General features: G+C 37.7%; 2 protein-coding genes across 4 annotated transcripts; one reads left to right on the forward strand and one right to left on the reverse strand.

The window, feature by feature from the left end:
• Window positions 1-6271: 6271 nt before the first annotated feature.
• LOC149621209 (uncharacterized) lies at window positions 6272-8564 on the forward strand. Of its 3 annotated transcripts, none has more exons than XR_016375189.1 (4): window positions 6272-6373; window positions 6918-7607; window positions 7712-8333; window positions 8392-8564. XR_016375189.1 is itself a non-coding variant. In XM_089854153.1 (3 exons), the coding sequence occupies exons 2-3, from the start codon at window positions 7092-7094 to the stop codon at window positions 7736-7738; spliced, it is 543 nt and encodes a 180-aa protein (XP_089710279.1). In that variant the 5' UTR covers window positions 6272-6373; window positions 6918-7091; the 3' UTR covers window positions 7739-8564. The 3 variants fall into 3 exon arrangements, 1 of the variants encoding a protein (XP_089710279.1); XR_016375188.1 differs by having other exon boundaries at window positions 7712-8030; window positions 8093-8564; XM_089854153.1 differs by having other exon boundaries at window positions 7712-8564.
• A 1223-nt stretch (window positions 8565-9787) lies between these two features.
• On the reverse strand, window positions 9788-12095 carry LOC149621210 (poly [ADP-ribose] polymerase 1-like). The gene is made up of 3 exons (XM_089854870.1): window positions 10934-12095; window positions 10730-10835; window positions 9788-10667 (listed from the first exon to the last, which is right to left on the reverse strand). The coding sequence occupies exons 1-3, from the start codon at window positions 10975-10977 to the stop codon at window positions 10632-10634; spliced, it is 186 nt and encodes a 61-aa protein (XP_089710996.1). The 5' UTR covers window positions 10978-12095; the 3' UTR covers window positions 9788-10631.
• Between the last annotated feature and the right edge of the window lie 12534 nt (window positions 12096-24629).

Genomic DNA, 24629 nt, shown 5'->3' on the forward strand with positions numbered 1-24629 from the left:
TTAAGGGTAGCGCATCGAGGGGCTACTCACTCAATCTTTCTCTTTGCGTCGCACTATTACAATTATAACATAAATAAATTTATTGAAATACTAGTCGTTACCCGCTCGCGTGTAATAAAAACTTCCATCAAAAGGATATAAAGAATGGGTAGATTTTACTGATGACTAATATTTTTGAAGCACCGTAGGAGCGAAGGCACTCGGCGTTGCCCGTCAGCCCATGGGAACATTTTTTCTTACTTTTCACGCGGACATTATTCTATGAAGAAGGGTTTTTAAGTTTTTAGCCGCCATTTAAAACGATGGCAACAAATCGAACCCAAAAGACCATTCAGCCTATCTATAGGTTAAAGGAAACCAATGTACTAAATATTTTTGAAATCGGTTGAAACGCGCAGACTTTGTTGCATGGAGAAAAGTTTTTACATTTCTGGGCGCCATTTTTTAAGATGGCGGCGGATTGGAAAAATATTTCTTAGTACGCGTCTACTACTTACGAGTAACGTTCCTGCAAATTCTCAGTCTTCTGGGGCAAGCGGTTTTGGGCTGGGCGTTGATTATCAGTCAGTCAGGACTTTGATTTATATAGATATAGATATGGATTGCGGGTAATCATTTTAGCAGAGTTAAAAGTAGCCCATCGAGGGGCTATTCACATAAATTTTATGTACGCCTGTTAAGTACGGTACGATGTGGCTACTATTATGAGCACAGCCCATGGGCCATCTTGTTGTATTTTTAAAAGAGAGACAACTGTCTCCCCGCGCAACTGTCCTCGTCGGAATCCCGACCATAGATAATATACACAAGGATCGGAAGGTATGCCTTCCGTAGTGTATCTCTCTTTGCCGCGCCTGTGCGGGGGGGGGGCGCACGCCAAACTTCTGCAGTTGACTTCCGCTTCTGCGCAGACGAGGTCTGCCTGCTCGTTTTTCGTGCATGACTCGCCGTACGCATGCGCTGGTTTCCGGAAGTAGAACCTACCCAGTTTGTACAAAGCGCGGCAAGCTCTCCCCCGACTTTCTGATCCTGGTGTTTATTATCTATGTCCCGACAGAGACTTAACCCCTTGACCAAAAGTCAAAGGGGGTAGGAACCCTTAGACCCGATTCAAGACCCTGTGTCTATAAAAGGAGGGACCGAGGGGACGAGAGATATCTTTTGGCTCCAGCAAAGAGAGTATGGGGGAGGAGTGGAAGCTCCCCCGCTCCACAAGGCTAAATTACAATGTTGCCTCTACATTATACTAGTGGTACGAGGGAGTTTCCGGCTCAGTCGCGCCACCTACGATACTATTTAATGTCTCAAACGGAAATGCCTCGGTACTGCGCATTGAAGATGCGCGGTAGAAAAGAGCAACAAGATTTTCCCCTCTTTCCACTCCTCCCCTACACTCTCTTTGGCTCCAGCGACGAAGGAGGAAGGCCCGAGCACCTTTTTGTTTATTTAAAGAAAGTTTTTACTTTGTAATATTTTTGAGAGATGGCTGGGTGAGTCAATAATAAATTTTGATTATAAAAGTACTTGTATTCACTCTAGGTAAGCCTACCAGTTTTGTGGGGCTTACAGTTGTTAGGCCCCGGAACAGTTAGCTATGCCTTCTTCGACCGGATACAAACTCATTAAGTTAAAAATGAAAAGCCGTGGGGGTAAATAATCCATAAGATCTTTATTTCATGGTCCAGAAAAATATCAGCGTGGAGAGAGTTGTCTCTCTTTTAAAAATACAACAAGATGGCCCAAAGGCTGGGCTCATAATAGTAGCCACATTGTACCGTACTTAACAGGCGTACATAAAATTTATGTGAATAGCCCTCGATGGGCTACTTTTAACTCTGATAATCAACGCCCAGCCCAAAACCGCTTGCCCCAGAAGGCTGAAAATTTGCAGGAACGTTACTCGTAAGTAGTAGGCGCGTACTAAGAAATATTTTTCCAATCCGCCGCCATCTTAAAAAATGGCGCCCAGAAATGTAAAAACTTTTCTCCATGCAACAAAGTCTGCGCGTTTCAACCGATTTCAAAAATATTTAGTACAATAGTTTCCATTAATCTATAGATGGGCTGAATGGTCTTTTGGGTTCGATTTGTTGCCATCGTTTTAAATGGCGGCTAAAAACTTAAAAACAATTCTTCATAGAATAATGTCCGCGTGAAAAGTAAGAAAAAATGTTCCCACGGGCTGACGGGCAACGCCGAGTGCCTTCGCTCCTACGGTGCTTCAAAAAATGATTACCCGTAAGGCCATTCTAAAAACGAGGTTTTAGCTTTAACAATGCTAAACTGATTACACACAAGTATTATAACCCTTAATAGAATAACAGAAAGTGTTAGTGATTATCCCTCGATGATCGAGTTACCTTTAACAGTGCTAAAATGATTACGTACTTGACGTTCAATTAATAAAAATAACATCAGTATATATTTTCTTTTGCCAGGAAATGGACGTTGAGGGTGAATTTTACCTTAAATTTGCTCAGTAAAGCTAAAATTAAGGTTGTAGTGTAGCGCAATTGTGTTAGTTTAATTTATAGTGTATAGTTTAGTTTTCGCCGAACTACCTGAATTTTGGAATTTCGCGCCTTTTCATGAATTTAGATGATAGTGTAAATTTATTGAAGTGCTAAGTGTGAAATAGGCAATTTGAGATTAGACGAACTACTCGTGTAGTTATAATTTTAGTCTTTTACCCTAACTAAAAGTTATCCATGAATTTTACCCGAAAAAGGTTGTTTTCGGTTCATTCTTCTTTAATTACGCCAAATGAATATGAAATTAACACTTAAATGTGGTTCCGCAGTATTGTTTTAGCTTATAAAATGAGTTTCAATAAATACTTTTCCCTAATTATCTTTTGCCGAACATTCGCGCCTTCCATGTTTTTCATTGATAATGTAAATTTTAAATGAAAAAATTGGTTGGACGAACAACTCGTGTAATTATAATTATGAATTATTTAGTTTCATTAAAAGTTATTCGCGTTTTTTCAGAAAATATGGTTGTTTTGCTTTAATATCTCATTAATTATACTTAATTAAGTTGATATTAATGGTGTACCTTGGTTTTAGTAGTGTTTTGTTACTTTACAATATGAGTTTGATTTTTTTTAAACTTAATAGGGGTTTGGCTTTGCCGACGCGCTTGTATTTTTGCCTTTAAGTATACCTTTAAAATATCTACCTAAGGAAAAGTTAGGAAACTGAAAAATGGGCAATGAAGCTGTTTTAAGAAAAGGGTTGCCGTCCACTGCGACGTTTCCTTCGACTTATATTTATCGGTCGGTCTTATCAGCGTGGAAAAATTTGGTAGTCTTGCGAAGGAAATGATTTCCGTCTATATGGCGCGAGAAACTATTGGCTATTGTAAAAACCTCACCAAAAATTTATTATAGGTATTAAAGGGTTATTATAGGTACGACCTTTAAATTTCAATGGCTCTCGCTTTCAATGTGGAAAAAAGTACTTCTGAGTGATAATTGTAAATAATCAAAAGGAAAATGGAAGCTGGGTGAAAGATAAGTGTAGTTTTATTTTCATTCGTTAGTTTATTTATAGTTATCTATGTTTTTAGCCAAAAATTTGCGTTAATTTCACGTTAATTATATACACGTAATTAAGATGAAATCAACGTTGGACTGTGGTTCGGCGGTGTTGATTAAGATTCAATAAATAATTCACAAAAAATTGCAATGTTTAGTGGAGTTTTTGAATTTCACGCCTATTAATGTTTTTTTAAAGATAATATAAATTAATTTAACAGTGAAATATGAAAAAAGGGGCTTTAACAACTTCTAGCTTAGGTTTAATCTTAATAATGTAGTTTTATTAAAAGTTATTTTAATTTTTGTCCCAAAAATGTACGTTTTTGGTCGAATTTCACTTTAATTATACTTAATTAAGTTGAAATTAACGTTGAATTGTGGTTCGGCAGAGTAGATTTAGCTTATAAATTGAAATTCAATAAAGAATTCATATTAATATCAATGTTTAATTGAAAATTCAATCCTTGCCGAAAAAACCCTATTTTACCCCAAACTTTTGAATTTCGCGCTTCTTCAAAGACTCGGCATATTTTTTCATTTCACGCCCATAATATTTTGCCGAACAAACCCTATTTTACCCCAAACTTTGGAATTTCCTGAATATTAATTTATTATAAAGATAATATAAATTAATTTCAGTGTTAAATGGGAAAAAAGGGGATTTACCAGCTTATAGCTTAGTTTTAATCTTAATTATGTAGTTTAATTAAAAGTTATTTTAATTTTTGTCCCAAAAATGTACGTTTTTGGTCGAATTTTACGTTAATTAAACTTAATTAAGTGAAATTAACGTTGGATTGTGGTTCGGCAGAGTAGATTTAGCTTATAAATTGAGATTGAATAAATTATTCACATTAATATCAATGTTTAATTGAAAATTCAATCCTTGCCGAAAAAACCCTATTTTACCCCAAACTTTTGAATTTCGCGCTTCTTCAAAGACTCGGCATATTTTTTCATTTCACGCCCATAATATTTTGCCGAACAAACCCTATTTTACCCCAAACTTTGGAATTTCCTGAATATTAATGTATTATAAAGATAATATCAATTAATTTATGTGTAAAATGGGAAAAAAGGGGATTTACCAGCTTATGGCTTAGTTTTAATCTTAATTATGTAGTTTAATTAAAAGTTATTTTAATTTTTGTCCCAAAAATGTACGTTTTTGGTCGAATTTTACGTTAATTAAACTTAATTAAGTTGAAATTAACGTTGGATTGTGGTTCGGCAGAGTAGATTTAGCTTATAAATTGAGATTCAATAAACAGTTCACATTAATGTCAATGTTTAGTTGAGTTTTTGATCTTTGCCGAAACATTTATTATTTTAATAGTCGTTGGGGCGAGAGAGGGTAGATTAGTTAAGCTTATTTAGTTTCTGAAATGGATTTGAATTTTTGCTTGATTTAATTGCTGCTTTTAGTGTGGGGGCCGTATTTTTATATTTTACCCCACTCTTTAGTGCCGAAAAGTGCCGAAACTGTCACTAATTTACCCCGAAAAGCCGTAGGCGAAGCCAGAAGTCATTTAGGATGTTTTAGCAGACGACGCTTGGGAGATTTCTACTATTTTAGAATTTGGGGTAATTCGGCAAAAGTTCGGCAAAAATAATTTCGGGGTAAAATAGTGTTCCCCTATAGATTCTTACCAGTCAAGGCTTATATGAACGTTTTTCTTCCACAGTTACTCACACTGTTCTGTTTTTTATGTTTTTCGGGTCTTTGGGAGAAAAAGCTTCCAATTTTATTAAGAGCTTTTCTTGTACATGGATCCTCTTTTTGATAATCAATAAATTATTATTATAGGATGAACCGTTAGTCCGTTACCGTAGAAAAGTAAAGAGAACGTCTAGCAGACACCTTTAACTTTTTCCAAAGCCCACAGAGTGACCAGTCTGGGAAATATTTTTTTAAACTAGTCCTTTGGACCAGTGACCCTGTCTGAAATAATAAACTGGTCTCTGGACTGGTCCTAGCCTTTGTTTTCCTATAGATTTGCAATTAATAAACTGGTCCTGAGGATCAGTAACCTCCACTTCTTGAATTTAAAAAGTAGTCCAAGCAATTAATAAACTGGTTTTGGACCAGAGGAAGTGTGCTATTTCCCAGACTGCCACAGACTTCGTTACGATCTTTGACAGGGTGGAAAATAAGGATTTGTTTTAAGCTGGACATTGGGCAGCGACCCCTCTGGCTTGGAATAAATAAACAGGTCCATGACCACTGACCAGGCCGCGTCGTCTGCTAAACTGAAGACGTGGATTATTACAATATATTACCTAATGTCTGGACTCTGGAAACCCTTGAATTTTCTTAGTGGTCCTGTGGACCACTGCCCCCCCCTCTGATTTAATTTTTAAACTGGTCCAGGCAATTTTTAAACTGGTCATTTGCCGTGTGCCACCGCCTTATTTCCCACGCTGAAAGTGACCAAACAAAGCCGTCTTCAGTCGTCTGCTTCAAAAAAGCGGTAAAACCAGGGCCGGAAATAAGCACAGGACACTGGACATTGTCCAATAAAATTTTAAAATGTCCCATAATTTTTTTAAAAACTAAGGGGGTCACTGGACATTTTGACCAATAAATTTTCCATAGGTTTGATAGCTTGACTATGAAGATGCGACACTATTTATGCACACGCCAGTGGACAATGTCCAATAAATTTTCCAGTCAAATAGGGGGTCACTGGACACATGTCCTATAAGAAATTTTCCTTATTTCCGGCCCTGGGTAAAACGTGGCATGCCGCTGAATATTGTCTGTTAAAAACACGTCGTTTAATGTAAATAGTAAAGTATTCATCGAGTGTTCGGAATTGGCTACTTGCAAAGGTTTTTATAATTACTTTTTTCCTTAATTTACTTTTCTGCCGAAACGACATTATAGATGTTTATTTTGTGCTGGAAAACTTGGCGTTTGGGCGGAAACAGAGTCCTTTCTCAAATTCTCATCTGTTTTCTAGAAGGAAATTAGAGCTTGTTTTGGGAGACATGTGGGGTGGCATTAACTTAAATATTTCAGTTGGTGTACTCGTTTAATTAGTATTTCATCATACTCTTAACGTTTTACTATGACTGTTAAATCCATACATATTTTAAACCGTTGTTTGAAGCTCTGAAGTTAGAAAAATTGAAGATAATTGTCGGTAATTACAATTAACTATGGGTACCATCGTGATGCGTTTTAGCAATCTATCTTCTTGTAAGATGCATGGAGTTGTATTTCATTTTTGAAATCCCTTTTGGAATGTTTTATTTTGCAATAACTGCATTAATGCATTTTTTATTTAGCGATGACTGCAGTAATGCATGTTTTTTTCTTGCTTTTGCATGGAAGAAATAACCTCTAGTTCTTATTTAATTTTTATGGTTTTAGGTCAGTCGCATTGCAACAAAAGCGATAATTCCTGATGATTAGATTGAAGATTCATATCGAAAACATTTAGTTAACACTATTACTCACTATTGGAAATTTTGAAGATTCGATACATCAAGTATTTACACATAGGGAATACGCCCATTTATTAAAAGCCGTATTGAACGATTCGAAATGGAGCTTGCCAAGCTGCCTGCGATTTCGCTACAACGCCAAGCCCTGACTAAATTCGCCTCGTTAGTATGGGTTAGTTCAATTAAAAAATCCTTGCGATATCCTCTGCGTTTTCGGTTAAACCTCGAGTCACTGAACGACGGAGCGATTGACGAATTGAAGCGTTCCAACATACCAACACTTTTTAAAGAAATTACCCTAATGATATTGAATGATGTAGGAAATGAAATATATCATTGGCTTTTAGAAATCAAAAACCACATCACTGACATTACCCTGGAACACCAACTCTCCAATTTGAGCTGGACTGTTGAAGGCTCATTAAATCGACCCAAGATGACCAGATTACTACTAGAGAATCAAAGTGACCTCGATTTGACATTCAGTTTTTACATGGCGTGCACGTACTGTTTGGAGGATAAAATTGGGGAATTGTGGCCAAGAATCAGAGAAGAACAGCATTTAAAATATTTCCATGATAATGAATATTTGATGGTTAGATACTGGATTTATAAAGTAGGAGGGCTGCCCCCGCCGAATTATTCCTTTTTAGACCCATCTTTTTTTACGACAATTGATGTTCAATTTTTTGTCATGGTTTTTCATCGTTTGGAATTTAGAAAATTAACTGTAAAATTTCTGTTTAATAATTTAACTGAAGAAGAAAAAACTGAGGCCTTGGATATTATTTTTAAACCATCGAATTATGCAAGCAACAACCCTCTCCAACTTTCAGAAGTATCAGGTCAGGGATATTTATTGAGTCAATTAAATTACACGCAAATGTGCGCATTAGTATCCAAATTTGAACCTCCTGAAGAGTTATTGATGAACATATCATACTTCGCGTGGCCAAGAAATACACATATTCTAAAGGCATTGGACCATTACATTGGCAAATTGGAAGGCGCCATTGAAGCTACAAACGGCAATGATTTGGTAGAGTTTGCTGATGGCGCGTTCGAGTTTGTCAGACGCTACAACTGTAGTATTTTGTTCAGATATTGTTGGACCAGATTCCCAAGAGAAGAATTAATTAAAGTTATCGATTCAAGGTTCTTTGATGACATCACTTCTGAATTGGCTGTAAACAAAGACGCTGTGTCCATCAAAATGGTAATTGATAGCATTGAGCCCAAGAGCTATGACAAGAATTTGTTATCTCCTGATCATCTTCCCATTATCGAAACGTTGGCTGAATACGATACGGATCTGTTGAAATATTACCTCGCTCGAACTGTTGTCAGTAAGAACTTGGCCAAAAACCTCCTTAAGATATTGAAGAATTTTTACTTTCAAGATATGATGAAGGAAACCATTACTGGTATTTTAATTCAGCTTTTTCCTGAGTTGGATCTTAATTGCGCAAATTAAGTTCTTAAAATGCGTGTAACTTCACTCATATTTACTTGGTTTTTTTCCTCTTCAAATTAGTGCATTTGTTTTCTAAATAAAACAAGTTGTTGAATTTTGTACAGAGATTTTTTTCTTCAAAAAAACTGAGCATTTTTAAATAAGTAATTTAGAATTGTGCGCAGTTGTAGTTACATCTTGTAACTTACATCCTTAGTATCCTTACATAAATATTGTTTATTGTTTAGTGATTACACTGTGACAAGGAAAAGTTACTCCTTTTGTCAGGGTTTTTTTTTTTTTCAAAGCATTTTTTCAAATTAACCCAAACATGGTTATCTTAGTATTACTTTCGTATTCAAGAATTTTCCTTCAAAAGCTACAATTTTTCAAAAGTAATACAGAATTACATACTAATTTTTTTGTTCACATTTAGTTTTCTCTTATTTAGTGATTATTGTATAAAGTTACTCGTTTTGTTGGGTTTTTTTCAAAGCTTTACTCCAAATAAACGAACATGTGTTTGTAGTTTTTATTGGCCAAACAAAATTTTCAACTAATTTCATGTTCAAGAAATGTTTTTCTAAATTTACGCAATTTTAAATAAGTCCCTTAAAATTGCTATTGTACTTGTTACATTTTTTCAATAATTTTGGTTTGTACTCTTTAATGGAGACATAAATAAAAGATGGTAATCTTTGAAAGTTTTTGCGTTTTGAATTTTAATCGAAACGCTGACACTGATAATGCAACTATCTCTATACATGTCGCTACATCGTATGATGTATATCTACGATAGGGCTATTAGTCCGACCTTCCTGTAGCTGTTGTGCCACATTATCGCCTTTGGCAGTATAAAATTTTTCGCTCGCCTGTGAAGGGAGAAGATTGTGGTAAGGTGATGATATTTTTTCCTTTGTTTGTTTTTTAAAAGGAAGGAAATTTTAATTGTAAGGTTAAGTATTCCATTTCATTGTGCTGGTAAGGTTAAGAATTGCATTTAATTGTGCTAGTAGGGTCAAGATTTGCATTTAATTGTACTAGTAAAGCTAAGAATTGCATTTGATAGACCATTCCATTAAATACTTGCCGAGAAACCAACGCACAGGGGAAGGATTGCCATATTAGAAGAGTTGTTCTCGCTAGATGGAGCTCGCGTTCACTAAACGCGGGAGGCTAGTCCACTTACACCACGGAGCTGTATTGTGCTTACACTGCTTCTTGGCGTGAGGGAAGTAGAAAAGAAGTATTTGTTTTAAAACTTTGAAACTTTGTACGATCATTTGAAACCATTATAGGCATATATCTCGCTTAACGAGAAGTAAGAGAATGGGTCATGACCATTTTGTTTTTATAAATTTATTATTTCATTGTGCATGAATAGTTTTATTTTTATTATTATTTTCTTTGTCGCGTGCATGTTTATTATTTTAGTTTATTGGTTATGCATTTGTTAGTGAGTTTATTAAAATTAAACATTAAGACCTTGGTAACTCTCAATGTCGTTTAATTATTCCCTCTCTAAAAATCCCCTAGAAATACTGACCAATAGTATTTTAATCTTTATACGCTACCCCGCTAGAGAAAGTAAGGGTAACGAGCCCGGACCACGTGTTTATATTTATTCCTCTTTGTAGTGAGGTTTTCCCCTTAAACTTTTAATCGTGATCTTAGCAATATGCTAAGCGAATATTTTATCGTCGCACAACTTCGCTACACTTTCTTTATCTTCTTTAGTGGAGTGACTTCTATTTTCTTTATTTTTTCTTTGATGGCCTTTAGATCTTCAACACCGAGTGTCTTAAATCCTGGTATTTTAGAGCCATCTTCAAAAAACTCCAAAGTTTCTCTCGCTTGTACAAAGCAATCAACGTGATACCACGCTGGTAGTGGACCAAATAGTCTAGCTTTTTCACTCTGTCTGTCAAGTTTTGAAATGCGAACTTGATCTTTTACGATTGTTTCTCCACAACCTTTGCAAGATGACCGATTACTTTCGGCATATTCAGTTGAGAAGTCTTGAATTTCAATGGAGGAGCTTTTTCTCTTTGTTCCTTTAGATGGGGTTTTGCTTGAATCAGCAGCTGCTGCTTGAGACCCACTCGAAATTTTACTCATTTTCTCTTGATCTTCCCAACGTAAAGCCTCAAAGTGTGAGATGTCAGCCTCAGTTGACACTTTAAACTTTTAGAAAAAACAAAGAAAATGGTACCAATTTGGAACCTGTTTCCACAATAAGAAATTATTGTTACACGCGTCATCAGATGCTCAATTTTGATATTTACCTTTCCATCAAACATTCGTGACCGAACAATTGCCGCCATTCTTAGCTCATCTTTAGCTATGCTGCTTTTACAGCTTTTGCATGATGAGCTGCCAATTTTGGCATCTCTAAATCATACAAAGAGGTTTAAATAATTTAGCACAGCTTGATTATTTGGTTTACTTTTCTGGTTAATGATGTATTTAAAAACCAAAACGTTATGTACCTGATTGTAAATGACGAAAGTTTAGATGACATTGCAGAATGCATAAGTGCAAAAGCGATTTGGGATACGTTAAAAAATATACACACTACTTTCGACACGTGGCACGGACTTCTTATTTTAAAGGATTTCGTTAACACCGGAAAAGGTCAAAATGAAAGTATTGGAGAATACCTCACTAGAAGAAGTGCTCTGTACTATAAAGTAAGCCACTCTGGTTTTGAATTTGAGGAAGTAGTCTTGGCTGGTTTTGCCGTTCTTAGACTACCGAAAGAGTATGAATTTCTTGTCAGAAGTTTACGAATTGATAAAAATGACCTTGATTTATCAACATTGAAGTCGAAATTACTCGAGGAAGAGAGAAGGCTTGAATCTACCAACCAGTATAGAAGAAGTGTGAAAGAAGAAGACGACAGTAACTCCGCTATGGCTGCACCAGGAATACATAGATCAGAAGCCTATAATTAAACCTCCTTCGGAGGGAAGCCTCTATCAAGCCATAGACGCCACGTTAAAAATCTGAAACGTCTTGGTTTCGCGCTTCACTAAAGAGAACACTAAAGTGGTTGAGGACTGACAACTAATGAATAGTCTTTGTAGAAAGAAAATAGTTCGACTTGCCCAAAAAAAAAAGATAAAATAAAATGGCGGTGCACATACGATCAAAATACGAGGAGAGACAATGATAGTCTTTGGAAATCGCCGAATACCAATCTAATATAAGCATAGTATTCTTTTCAACATTGTTTTTCAGTTTTTGGCACTTTTTTTGGAATTATTTTTGGAAATATTCTCTTTCAAATTTAAAAATATTGAACATAACCTTCTTATTAGACCATAAAGTCCTAAGTTTACTTGGGAGTGTTTAAGTAAGCGAGATTTTTACAAATAAATTATGTAAAATTTCTTGCCTTTCATTCCCAATATGCTTTGCGAAACTTTCACTTGTAATATCTTTTAAAATTAAATCATAAACAGCATCAATATCCATTATTGAAATAACCCTGGGCCTACCATCACTTTATCACAGACTCCACTGTAGCAGACGACAGTTACAATTTCAAAATAGCCGCTGGCGTAGGACTTTTATATCTTATGTAAAGGCGCTATTTTTTCGCCGTCAATAAAATTGTATCGCTGCGTCGATGTCTCTAAGCGCGAAAACAAGACGTTTCACGTTTTTCGCCTAGATAGAGGCTTCTCCTCTTATCCGCTTCTGATAGATTTAGTACTTGGAATCTATAAGAGGCCATAGACCCCATACAAATATCTGATTGACTGTGAGGGGAAGCGCCAAAAACTTTTAAACCGCCTGCTCCTCCTTCCTCGCGTCTCATTGGTTATGCGAATGTGTGGGACAGATCGAGATCATGACCTCTTAAGCTGTCGTCTGCATCAGTTTCGGCTCCGAAATGGTCGAAAAAGCAGGCTGGGAAATAGCACACTTCCTCTGGTCCAAAACCAGTTTATTAATTGCTTGGACTAGTTTTTTAATTCAAAAAGTGGGGGTTACTGGTCCTCGGGACCAGTTTATTAATTGCAAATCTATTGGAGAACAAAGGCTGGGACCAGTCCGGAGACCAGTTAATTATGGGTACGTTCAGTAACGAAAATCTCAAAGAAATCGCTGTTTTCTTGATGTTTGGTTGATGGGCTCGAGACGTCACAGTGACGTAAAAGGTTGTTGAACGGAAAAGTCACATTTTGAAGTTAGCGCTGTTTTCGAAAATGGGGTTGGGGAAATGTCTTACTGGCCCTCAAAACGTTACGAAGCGCAAATGGTTCTTGTCCACTATTAATGAACTCGCAAATAATGAAATTGTTTAAGAAAATTATGTCCATTTGAATGGTAGAAGTAGTTTTGTAAAGAAAACGAATACAATTACTGTTGGAATAGCATTATTGGAATGTAATTTTTAAATCCCGCGCCTACAACAGTCAAGCGCTACGTCACGCCATTAAAAAAACCATATCGATTAGATGGTTTTTCTGATGAGCAAGCGCTGAGCATCATGACGTCAAAACCGGAAACGCGAAAAAGCGTACAGTAGTGAAAATCTGGCATCGCTTAGTAAGCGCTGCCATCAAAGAGGGTTACTGAACGTACCCTATTTCGGGGACTAGAGGGGTCACTGGTCCCAAGGACTAGTTTAAAAAATATCCTTATTTCCCAGCCTGTCGAAAAGTGCGAGAACCTGGAACAGTTTGACGTTAACGACGTTTTTGAGGAGGAAATTTCTCTAACTCTAACTAAAGTCGACGATTTAGAAGCTCGAAATTCAGTATTGAAAACGAAGACTGTAATAATTTCGGGAAAAGATGACATTTACCTCCCCTTAAACCCTAAGCCTTTGAATAGGGATACTGATGTTTTGGTTTTGTATAACTTTGGTGAAAGGTGGAAGGAATTAAATTTTTACTCCATTCTGTGAGAATAGTAATATCGAGTTTTTAACGGAAAGCAAGTCTCGCCCTTTTTTTAGAAACGTAATCCTTGGTCTACTTGTTCAGACGACGGATCATGTTTATATTCGGGTTCACCGCGCATAGGTCGTGGGAGTCGCGGCGCAGGTCGCAAAATACGTCAAATAAATTATGCATGACGTCAACGGTGACGGTTTCTACACCGCTTCCCCTTTCAGTCAGACACCCAGGCCCATACATAGATATAGTAAAACTATAAAGGGTCTAGATCCACTTCGCTGGCTTAGGCTTAACGAAAAAAACGTGGAAGGGGCAACGAGCAGACAGCCGCTATTTTCTGGGGGTAGCCGTATAAAACGCCATCTATCGGGAACTTTCGAAACTAAATTAAGGGATGAGCTTAGAGTAGTGGCACTCTATGTTAACCCCCTATAGGGCATAATAAGTCAAACCCTCGGAGATGCCATTACTCCATTTTATATATATATATATATTCATGCTGTTTCCCTATTCAAAACGTGAGGGTCACTGGTCCCAATGACTAGTTTATTAATTGCAAATCTATAGGAGAACAAGGGTGGGGACCAGTCTGGAAACCAGTTTATTATTTCGGAAACTAGGGGGTCACTGGTCCCAAGGACTAGTTTAAAAATTATGCTTATTTCCCAGCCTGCTACAGACTGTTGCTAAGGTTGCTTTTATAGTTTGCACGTTATTAGAGTTGGCCGTGGCTCTCCTTTTAAAAAGGCGGGAAATTCCCCTAGCGCTACCGGCGATTTGAATTCCGGGGCGCGGCCCTGGTGGGTTAGAAAAGGCGGGAAATTCCATAACTGCAACTGTTGTAGCCTAGGGCGAAGCGCACGGCGGTCGGTGGCAGTTGCGAAACACACGCCAAGTAACCCGCACTCCGACTGTCCGACACTCGCGGCTTGGACCATAGATATGTTAAAAGGGTAGATACACAATTCAATGGGAGGTCGACGTGGAAGGGGCAACGAGCAGACTGCCGCTATTTTCTGGGGGTAGCCGTATAAAACGCCATCTATCGGGAACTTTCGAAACTAAATTAAGGGATGAGCTTAGAGTAGTGGCACTCTATGTTAACCCCCTATAGGGCATAATAAGTCAAACCCTCGGAGATGCCATTACTCCATTTTATACGAGCTAAGAGCAGAAAAACGTATTTTACAAATTTTACACCTGTAAAATCGTTTAAAAAACACTTGGAACTTGTATTTCTACTTACTTTCGAGGAAATACCACCGTTTTCTGAAGGTAAGAGTCTTTTTTTATACATTTATTAGTAATAAAAACATTTAAGGCGAGCTAAGCCTTGGTCATGGCCATAATGTAGATTTGATTTGCACATAGAGAAAAGAGGCTGTACTTTTGTGACTTGGAAAATTTATTTTTTAGGCTTTTCGAACATTTCTATGGCAAAATGAGGTAGGCCTAGGAGACTAATGAAATATTTAGAGGATAATTTTGGAAGCAAGGTATCATTGATGAATTGGTTGTCTTTCACTATCATCAAGATTTCGATGTTATCGGGTGGCACAAATACTGCCCAAAAGCATACGGGTACGTTACACACGAAAAGCTGACCCTGAATCTGATGATAGACGTTCCAGTTCATCCGTTTCTTCGTCAATGTAAAAGTAAAAGTTACCCGAAGCTGCTTTTCCTCTGATAGTTTCTTTATTCTTGAAAATAGTGTAAGGGCATTTGATCTCCACTAAGTACAGCTGGTCCTCAACCAGTATAAGGCAATCGGGGCTTGCCCCAAGGAAGAAAAATTGTGGATTAACAATCAAACCCACAGAGGTGTGACACAGTCGGTCTTTAATCCGGAACCCCACGAGGAGGCGGTTTATCTTGGGGACTTTATGTCACGCGTCGCTTCTGACGAGACCGCGCTCCTAGTAGAAATGGAGCCCTCGGATTTTGGTTTGTCCTATGTGGAGGTTCGCCGCTACTTGCGACGTTTGCGGCTCGACAAATCTCCTGGCCCGGATGATCTTCATCCGCGGCTCTTGCGCGAGGGTGCCACGATTTTGGCTGCGCCCCTGTTGGCCATATTTCAACGGTCAATTTTGTCGGGTGTCGTACCTGCTATTTGGAGGAGGGCGAACATTACGGCTATCAAGAAGTCACCCTCTTCCTGCTCGGTCTCGAATTTTCGAGGTATTAGCTTGACCTGTTTACCGTGTAAACAATTGGAGCTCTATGTCCGGGATGCTCTTGTCTCCTTCCTAACGGCCCGGAATTTCTTTACGCCTGACCAACACGGTTTTTTGATGAAACGGTCGTGTTTCACAAACTTGTTGAGCACCCTTGAGAACGCCTCCCGTTGGCTCGATTCGGGCGCCTCGGTAGACTTAATCTACCTTGATTTGCGCAAGGCTTTTGATACGGTCCCGCATTCGTTGTTACTTCGGAAACTAGAATGGCTTGGCGTGCCCTTCACATAGATGGGCACTATCATATCATTTGATAGTTTTACCACTTGATACGATAGAAAACTAAATCTGCCCCTATCAAAGTATCAATTTTGATAGTTATTTTCGAGAAAAATTTGAATTATAATGATCGATTGAGTTTGATAGCTTAGAAAGTGCACTCGAAGTTGATATGATTCATTGATTCGTTGAAATCTTCTAGAGAAAAATATCGATTCTCAACGTGATCTGGCTACTAACCCCATCTTTTAGAAATCATAAAAAATGATAGGCATTATTCCTTGAGAAATAAATTGATTCTTTGAGTGAGTTTATTTGGCGACATCTGTTTTCTGATTTCATTTTAAAAAATTATGTGCTAATCTTTGATAGGCAATTTTGATAGTTATGAAAATTTCTGGAAAGATAAGTCGTTTTTTGAATGATATCGAAGTTTTTAATATATTTGAACGTTAGCAAGTGTAGGTTTATTCTATAAGAAGATTCTGTACTTGGTGGTCGTTATAACCCTCTCAAACAAATAAATAAAAATAAAATAAACGATGGTTCAACAGTTCAAACTGTGAAGACGGAGCTTCTTGTATATAGAAGCTCCGTGCTGTCACTGATGTGAACGACTACTCGAGGAGGAAGAACGATTCCACGAAATCATCCAAACGTAGAATTAGATAAATTAAAGTGTAGATTTTCTGATTTTTATTACCCACAGTTTTAATTGCAATTTTTGCCTTTAATTATTATTAGTTAACCGTTTATAGTAGATGGTTTAGATTAAATCAAGGGCGAATAATTTGAAAAAGTTTGGATAGTAGCTTTTGAACTATAGACAGTTAAAGTCAAACTTGAGAAATGAGATTATGGAAATTATATGAATATATGAAAATATTAGAAATTCTACAAAATCAGGAAATATCAGGAATCGATTAAACAGAGTAAAAGTAGGTAGAGCCCAAATCAGTTTGATCGAAAACAATCAAATTTAAAGTCCGGAAATTAAATAATCGATTAATTTAGTCGTTCCTAAAGATTTCAATTTGATTTGATAGGCAAAAAATCTATCTAACAATGAGAGCCAATCTAACATATTGAAGGAAGATTTGATAGTTTCACCATCTATGATTTGTTGAGAGGGAAAAAATCTATCTAACAAATAATGCCCGTCTAAAATATAGCTAGAAGAATTGATAGTTTCGCCAAATATGATAGTTTGAGAGGAAAAATATCTATCTAACCAGCAGTGTCAGTCTAAAATATAGTCAGAAGAGTTGATAGTTTCGCTATCTATGATAGTTTGAGAGGAAAAATATCTATCTAACCAGCAATGTCAGTCTAAAATATAGTCAGAAGAGTTGATAGTTCCGCCATCTATGATAGTTTGAGAGGAAAAAAATCTATCTAAGAAGGAGTTCCACTCTAAAATATAGCCAGAAGAATTGATAGTTTCGCCATCTATGATAGTTTGATAGGAAAAAAATCTATCTAAGGAGGAGTGCCCAACTCTGGCCCTTCACGCTTGTGACCTGGATTGCGGCCTTTCTCCGAAATCGGCTTCAGCGCGTGGCACTTCGGGGTGTTTACTCCTCGTGGTGTGAAGTGGCCAGTGGTGTGCCTCAGGGTTCGGTACTGGGGCCCACGCTCTTTATTGTCTACATCAACGACCTCCCACGTGCTATCCGACACTCTTTTGTGAGCCTGTTTGCGGACGATTCCAAGGTTGGGCGCGGCATTCGCACGCCCGCTGACTCTCTCGCACTGCAGCGGGACGTGGATGCTCTCGAGGTGTGGGCCAGCTCAAACGGCATGAGCTTCAACCCCACCAAATCCGTGGTCCTGCATTGCGGAAAAGACAACCCTCGCTTTCAGTACCGTTTGGCGGGTAGGCCTATTGAGGCTCAGTCTGTTGTGAGGGACCTCGGGGTTATGTTGGCTGGTGGAATGTTGGGGGATACCCATAGTAGAGTGGCGGCGGCCCGTGGCTCCCGTGCTCTTTACATTCTAAAGCGCTCCTTTTCGCATTTTAGCGTCAGGTCATTTGGCGTCCTGTATAGAACTTACATCCGCCCTCATCTTGACTACTGTTCAAGCATATGGTCTCCCCACCTCGTCAGGGACATTGAGAATGTTGAGCGGGTCCAGCGCAGGGCCACAAAACTTGTTTCTGGCCTACGAACTCTGCCCTATCCGGAGCGCCTCAGACGGCTGGGCCTTATGTCCCTAGCTGATAGGCGGCTGCGTCAGGATTTGGTGGAAACCTTCAAATTGGTCCATGGCCACTACGACGTGGATGCCACCGCGTTTTTTACCGTTCGCTGGACTGGGAGGAGGGCGCCCACTCTTTCCAAGTTCCGCTGTACGTCCCTGCCTCGGCGTGTCTTTTTCACGCAACGGGTTATTAACTCGTGGAATGGTCTTCCTAGTGAGGTGAAGAGGGACTCGTCCGTCCATGCGTTCAAGGCTCGGTTGGACAAATTCGTGCATTGAGTCGCGTCATTGCTTTTTTTTGTGTTTTGTTTTCTTTTTTTTTTTTTTTTTTATTTTTTTGTTCTTTTTTTTTTTTATGGTTTTTGTTTTGTTTTTAAATTTAATTTTTTTTTTTTTATTATTATTATTTTATTTGTTTAACCCATTTGCTCCGTTCTAATTTATTATTATTATTATTATTACTTTTTTCCAATTTGTTTGTACCTGAGTCGGGCCACAATAAGCCTCAGGCTTTCTTTTTTACCCGTCAATAAACTTTATTATTATTATTATTATACTGGGTATTAATGTGTTGCCTGAATATTTGAAAAAGCAGCGGGTTCATGCTTCAATCCATGATCAAAGGACAAAGCTCCCATTTCTTCTAATGCTTCAGATTGTTGCTCGAGAGTCAAATTACGGAGAGTCAGTTTAGGGATAATTTCATCGGTTACATTAATTTGATCTCCAAATTAGGATGGAATCGCGAACCGTACGGTTTGAGCGCTCTACGTAGTCTCTTTCCAGTGGTGGGAAAGAAATCTGATTTTGTAAAATGTTTTGAACAAATCCGTAAACTGGAGATATCAGTGGACAGAGGTCCTACAGCTGTTGTTATAGAATTAATCCACTTCTTTCTAGTGGCAGTCTCTTTCGGAAAGTTGTGGTAAGAAAGAAAACGTTCTTTACACCTACAGTTTGAACGCAGCAAACATGAGTTGAAGCCATGATTGTTACATAAATAAGTAAATAAAAACGTTTATGTTATATTTTGTTTTATGCCTTTAAATATAGAGACACACACTTAACAAAGTTTGTTATGGTGGGCACCATTATCGACTCTTATTTTAAGAATATGTAACTGTTTAATGTCCGGATATTTAAATATCAGTACCTTAAAACGTTGCTAACGTTTTTTTAACATGATAAAATAACGTTTTTCAACGCTGAAAACAACGCTAATCACTAATCTGCCGTGTTTTACAAGACCAAGGCTTAGCTCGCCTTAAATGTTTTTATTACTAATAAATGTATAAAAAAGACTCTTACCGTCAGAAAACGGTGGTATTTCCTCGAAAGTAAGTAGAAATACAAGTTCCAAGTGTTTTTTAAACGATTTTACAGGTGTAAAATTTATAAAATACGTTTTTCTGCTCTTAGCTCGTATAAAATGGAGTAATGGCATCTCCGAGGGTTTGACTTATTATGCCCTATAGGGGGTTAACATAGAGTGCCACTACTCTAAGCTCATCCCTTAATTTAGTTTCGAAAGTTCCCGATAGATGGCGTTTTATACGGCTACCCCCAGAAAATAGCGGCTGTCTGCTCGTTGCCCCTTCCACGTCGACCTCCCATTGAATTGTGTATCTACCCTTTTAACATATCTATGGTCCAAGCCGCGAGTGTCGGACAGTCGGAGTGCGGGTTACTTGGCGTGTGTTTCGCAACTGCCACCGACCGCCGTGCGCTTCGCCCTAGGCTACAACAGTTGCAGTTATGGAATTTCCCGCCTTTTCTAACCCACCAGGGCCGCGCCCCGGAATTCAAATCGCCGGTAGCGCTAGGGGAATTTCCCGCCTTTTTAAAAGGAGAGCCACGGCCAACTCTAATAACGTGCAAACTATAAAAGCAACCTTAGCAACAGTCTGTAGCAGGCTGGGAAATAAGCATAATTTTTAAACTAGTCCTTGGGACCAGTGACCCCCTAGTTTCCGAAATAATAAACTGGTTTCCAGACTGGTCCCCACCCTTGTTCTCCTATAGATTTGCAATTAATAAACTAGTCATTGGGACCAGTGACCCTCACGTTTTGAATAGGGAAACAGCATGAAGCGGTTTTTGACCTTCTAGTGACGTCACGCCCGGAAGCCGCGACCTCTGGATTTGTTTTTATTTAATGGCCGCCATGTTGTATGTGAATTATTGGTAAAAAGCACCTTATAAATATAGTGGAAGACATGGCAAATCAACAAATTAATTTCGATACATCAGATTATTTAGAAACTTTAGCCGAAACAACTAAAAAAAGGTATAGGCCTATAGAAAAAATTTCATTGGTTAATTATGAGGATCCTTACTGTAAAAATACGGTAAATTGGAGCCAAGGCTTAAATGATTACCCGGCCATAACGTCCCAAAAGTTGATAAATCCAAGGTTTTTTTACCTTGATTTCTTATTATTCTTGGAATTCTAAAGAATATCTCACGACTTTCAGCAACAGCTTTGCTTTTACATTCAAAAACGCAACAGTATAGCACCATCTTTCGAGAGTTCAATGTATTTTTGTAGAGGGCGACACATACAATATGGCGGCCGATTCAAAATTCAAATCGGGCGGTAAAAAATTACAAACCGGTGACGTCACTGAATTGTTCGTGCTGTTTCCCTATAAAAAAAGTGGTCCAAGCTATTAATAAACTGGTTTTTGACCTGTAAACCTGTCTTATTTCCTAGCCTGGTCTGTAGTCCAAAATAGCATTAAAGCCGCAGCTTCGCAAAGCAATAAGCGGGTCAATGATCTTATGCCTTTTTCCATTTTGCGTGGAATAGTTTTGTGATAGTGAAAAGAAGTTATTGTGCAGCGAATTCTAAATTATCTGACATTGTTTTAATTGTTATAATTATTATTATTTAATTGTATAATTATTATTATTAATTGTTATAATTATTATTATTTTTTTAATATTACATTATTATCCGTTTTTTGTTCTCATATTACTGTACTCCCTTAGTGTCTTTCCGTAACCTGCCTAATGTATCGATTTACGATGTTCACACATACGTCACACCAGTTGACTTTGTGAACAACACATTCAAATAAATAAATAAAACCCGAACACAATGAGTGTGGGTAAATGCCTACGTCATTTCATGACAACCTTTCAGTAACCAGTGACGAAGTTATGGTACATATATTATGAACTGATGCAAAAATGTAATAAAATAGGAAAATTTTCTGAGAAAAAGGTTTAGGGATAACGCACCTCGCCAAAATATGGAGCTTCATGTTTTCGATGTCTAGTCAAATTTAATCGCGATAAAGGAACGAAACTTTTGTAAATTTGATATTAAACTGTACCAGAAGTATATAATACTTCTCTTCGAGAGAAGTGTACTACAAAGCGGGGTAAGTGTAACGTCATTCTTCCCAACATCGGAACATTTGGAGCAAGGTTACTAAACCGAATCACATACGCGATAAATAGTTCCCTCGTCATTAGTCTATTTGCTTTAAACTATTTGGCAAGACGCACTTGTGGATTTTTGTCTCACCCCAAGACGAGGTTAGGGAGTTGATTGCTGAGGATTTAGTACCAAACAGTTATAGAATTCACCTTACGGTGCGATGCCCATCTGTAGTTTGATGAGCGGGAGAGCAAACAAAAAGGGTGAGCCTGGGAAGAATGACGTTTAACGTTACATAACTAATGTATTAATCCCCTTCTGACTGTACTAACATTTCGAATAAGTCTGAAATTAGGATATTAAAGGACCTTTCGTAAAATTAATGGATGATATAGGACAGGTTCAAACTTTAGGATTTTATTGGAATTATAGGACCGCTGGGCTTCCAGTATTGAAAATAGTTTTCTGAAACTCATTTACTATTTTTGAATTATAAGAAGGGCAAAAAATTTTTTGCATCACTCAGTGTGGTTTCCAATGTGCTAAGGTTGTACAGCACCATAGCCCACTCGATCACGCACTCGACAACGCAAGCTGCTCGCGTCGTGTATGCGTGATCGAGTGGGCTATGACAGGACTAAGGCTATTAATAAAAACTGTCTTTGTAGACAAAGATGGGAAAAAGTAAGAGATAAGTGTAGAAAATTAATTGCCTGAAGTACAGATATTCAATTTTCACTTTTGAACACATGATTATAAAACATCAATTATTTGAAAAAATTCTTATCTTAGTTCTTTTTCACCAAAATTACTTCAGTAAAATATTTTAACAGGAAACATGCGCTTCATTTTAAAAATAGTACGAGTTTACATATTATTTTCTATGAAAAATTTACAATTAGCATGAATCTATATAACTATGAATATACAGCTGCGTTACGCTGTCTAACCTCTCGATAAGGTTTGGGCTGGACTTGTGCACCAACACATGTCTTAGACTTAATGTGCACCAACACATGTCTTAGACTTAATGTGCACCAACACATGTCTTAGACTTAATGTGCACCAACACATGTCTTAGACTTAATGTGCACCAACACATGTCTTAGACTTAATGTGCACCAACACATGTCTTAGACTTAATGTGCACCAACACATGTCTTAGACTTAATGTGCACCAACACATGTCTTAGACTTAATGTGCACCAACACATGTCTTAGACTTAATGTGCACCAACACATGTCTTAGACTTAATGTGCACCAACACATGTCTTAGACTTAATGTGCACCAACACATGTCTTAGACTTAATGTGCACCAACACATGTCTTAGACTTAATGTGCACCAACACATGTCTTAGACTTAATGTGCACCAACACATGTCATATGCTTACCGGTAATCTAGCTTAATTACCTGCAATCGGTAATCTAGCTTAATTACCTGCAATCGGTAATCTAGCTTAATTACCTGCAATCGGTAATCTAGCTTAATTACCTGCAATCGGTAATCTAGCTTAATTACCTGCAATCGGTAATCTAGCTTAATTACCTGCAATCGGTAATCTAGCTTAATTACCTGCAATCGGTAATCTAGCTTAATTACCTGCAATCGGTAATCTAGCTTAATTACCTGCAATCGGTAATCTAGCTTAATTACCTGCAATCGGTAATCTAGCTTAATTACCTGCAATCGGTAATCTAGCTTAATTACCTGCAATCGGTAATCTAGCTAAATTACCTGCAATCGGTAATCTAGCTAAATTACCTGCAATCGGTAATCTAGCTAAATTACCTGCAATCGGTAATCTAGCTAAATTACCTGCAATCGGTAATCTAGCTAAATTACCTGCAATCGGTAATCTAGCTAAATTACCTGCAATCGGTAATCTAGCTAAATTACCTGCAATCGGTAATCTAGCTAAATTACCTGCAATCGGTAATCTAGCTAAATTACCTGCAATCGGTAATCTAGCTAAATTACCTGCAATCGGTAATCTAGCTAAATTACCTGCAATCGGTAATCTAGCTAAATTACCTGCAATCGGTAATCTAGCTAAATTACCTGCAATCGGTAATCTAGCTAAATTACCTGCAATCGGTAATCTAGCTAAATTACCTGCAATCGGTAATCTAGCTAAATTACCTGCAATCGGTAATCTAGCTAAAATTACCTGCAATCGGTAATCTAGCTAAATTACCTGCAATCGGTAATCTAGCTAAATTACCTGCAATCGGTAATCTAGCTAAAATTACCTGCAATCGGTAATCTAGCTAAATTACCTGCAATCGGTAATCTAGCTAAATTACCTGCAATCGGTAATCTAGCTAAATTACCTGCAATCGGTAATCTAGCTAAATTACCTGCAATCGGTAATCTAGCTAAATTACCTGCAATCGGTAATCTAGCTAAATTACCTGCAATCGGTAATCTAGCTAAATTACCTGCAATCGGTAATCTAGCTAAAATTACCTGCAATCGGTAATCTAGCTAAATTACCTGCAATCGGTAATCTAGCTAAATTACCTGCAATCGGTAATCTAGCTAAATTACCTGCAATCGGTAATCTAGCTAAATTACCTGCAATCGGTAATCTAGCTAAATTACCTGCAATCGGTAATCTAGCTAAAATTACCTGCAATCGGTAATCTAGCTAAATTACCTGCAATCGGTAATCTAGCTAAATTACCTGCAATCGGTAATCTAGCTAAAATTACCTGCAATCGGTAATCTAGCTAAATTACCTGCAATCGGTAATCTAGCTAAAATTACCTGCAATCGGTAATCTAGCTAAATTACCTGCAATCGGTAATCTAGCTAAATTACCTGCAATCGGTAATCTAGCTAAATTACCTGCAATCGGTAATCTAGCTTAATTACCTGCAATCGGTAATCTAGATTAATTACCTGCAATCGGTAATCTAGCTTAATTACCTGCCATCGGTAATATAGCTTAATTACCTGCCATCGGTAATATAGCTTAATTACCTGCCATCGGTAATCTAGCTAAATTACCTGCAATCGGTAATCTAGCTAAATTACCTGCAATCGGTAATCTAGCTAAAATTACCTGCAATCGGTAATCTAGCTAAATTACCTGCAATCGGTAATCTAGCTAAATTACCTGCAATCGGTAATCTAGCTAAAATTACCTGCAATCGGTAATCTAGCTAAATTACCTGCAATCGGTAATCTAGCTAAATTACCTGCAATCGGTAATCTAGCTAAAT

Source organism: Phalangium opilio, unplaced genomic scaffold (assembly GCF_054372755.1).
Source record: "Phalangium opilio isolate 3A_F unplaced genomic scaffold, DU_Popi_V2 ptg000209l_1, whole genome shotgun sequence".
NCBI classification, from domain to species: domain Eukaryota; kingdom Metazoa; phylum Arthropoda; class Arachnida; order Opiliones; family Phalangiidae; genus Phalangium; species Phalangium opilio.

What these genes read in the sequence shown, in the direction of transcription:
- LOC149621210 (XM_089854870.1), bottom strand. Translation starts at nt 10,977, where the DNA reads ATGCATTCTGCAATGTCATCTAAACTTTCGTCATTTACAATCAG. An exon ending in CTTTCGTCATTTACAATCAG is followed by an intron (nt 10,836 to 10,933) that starts GTACATAACGTT and finishes TGTATGATTTAG; the next exon opens with AGATGCCAAAATTGGCAGCT. An exon ending in CACGAATGTTTGATGGAAAG is followed by an intron (nt 10,668 to 10,729) that starts GTAAATATCAAA and finishes TTGTGGAAACAG; the next exon opens with GTTCCAAATTGGTACCATTT.
- LOC149621209 (XM_089854153.1), top strand. Translation starts at nt 7,092, where the DNA reads ATGGAGCTTGCCAAGCTGCCTGCGATTTCGCTACAACGCCAAGCCCTG. An exon ending in TTAGATACTGGATTTATAAA is followed by an intron (nt 7,608 to 7,711) that starts GTAGGAGGGCTG and finishes TTTGGAATTTAG; the next exon opens with AAAATTAACTGTAAAATTTC.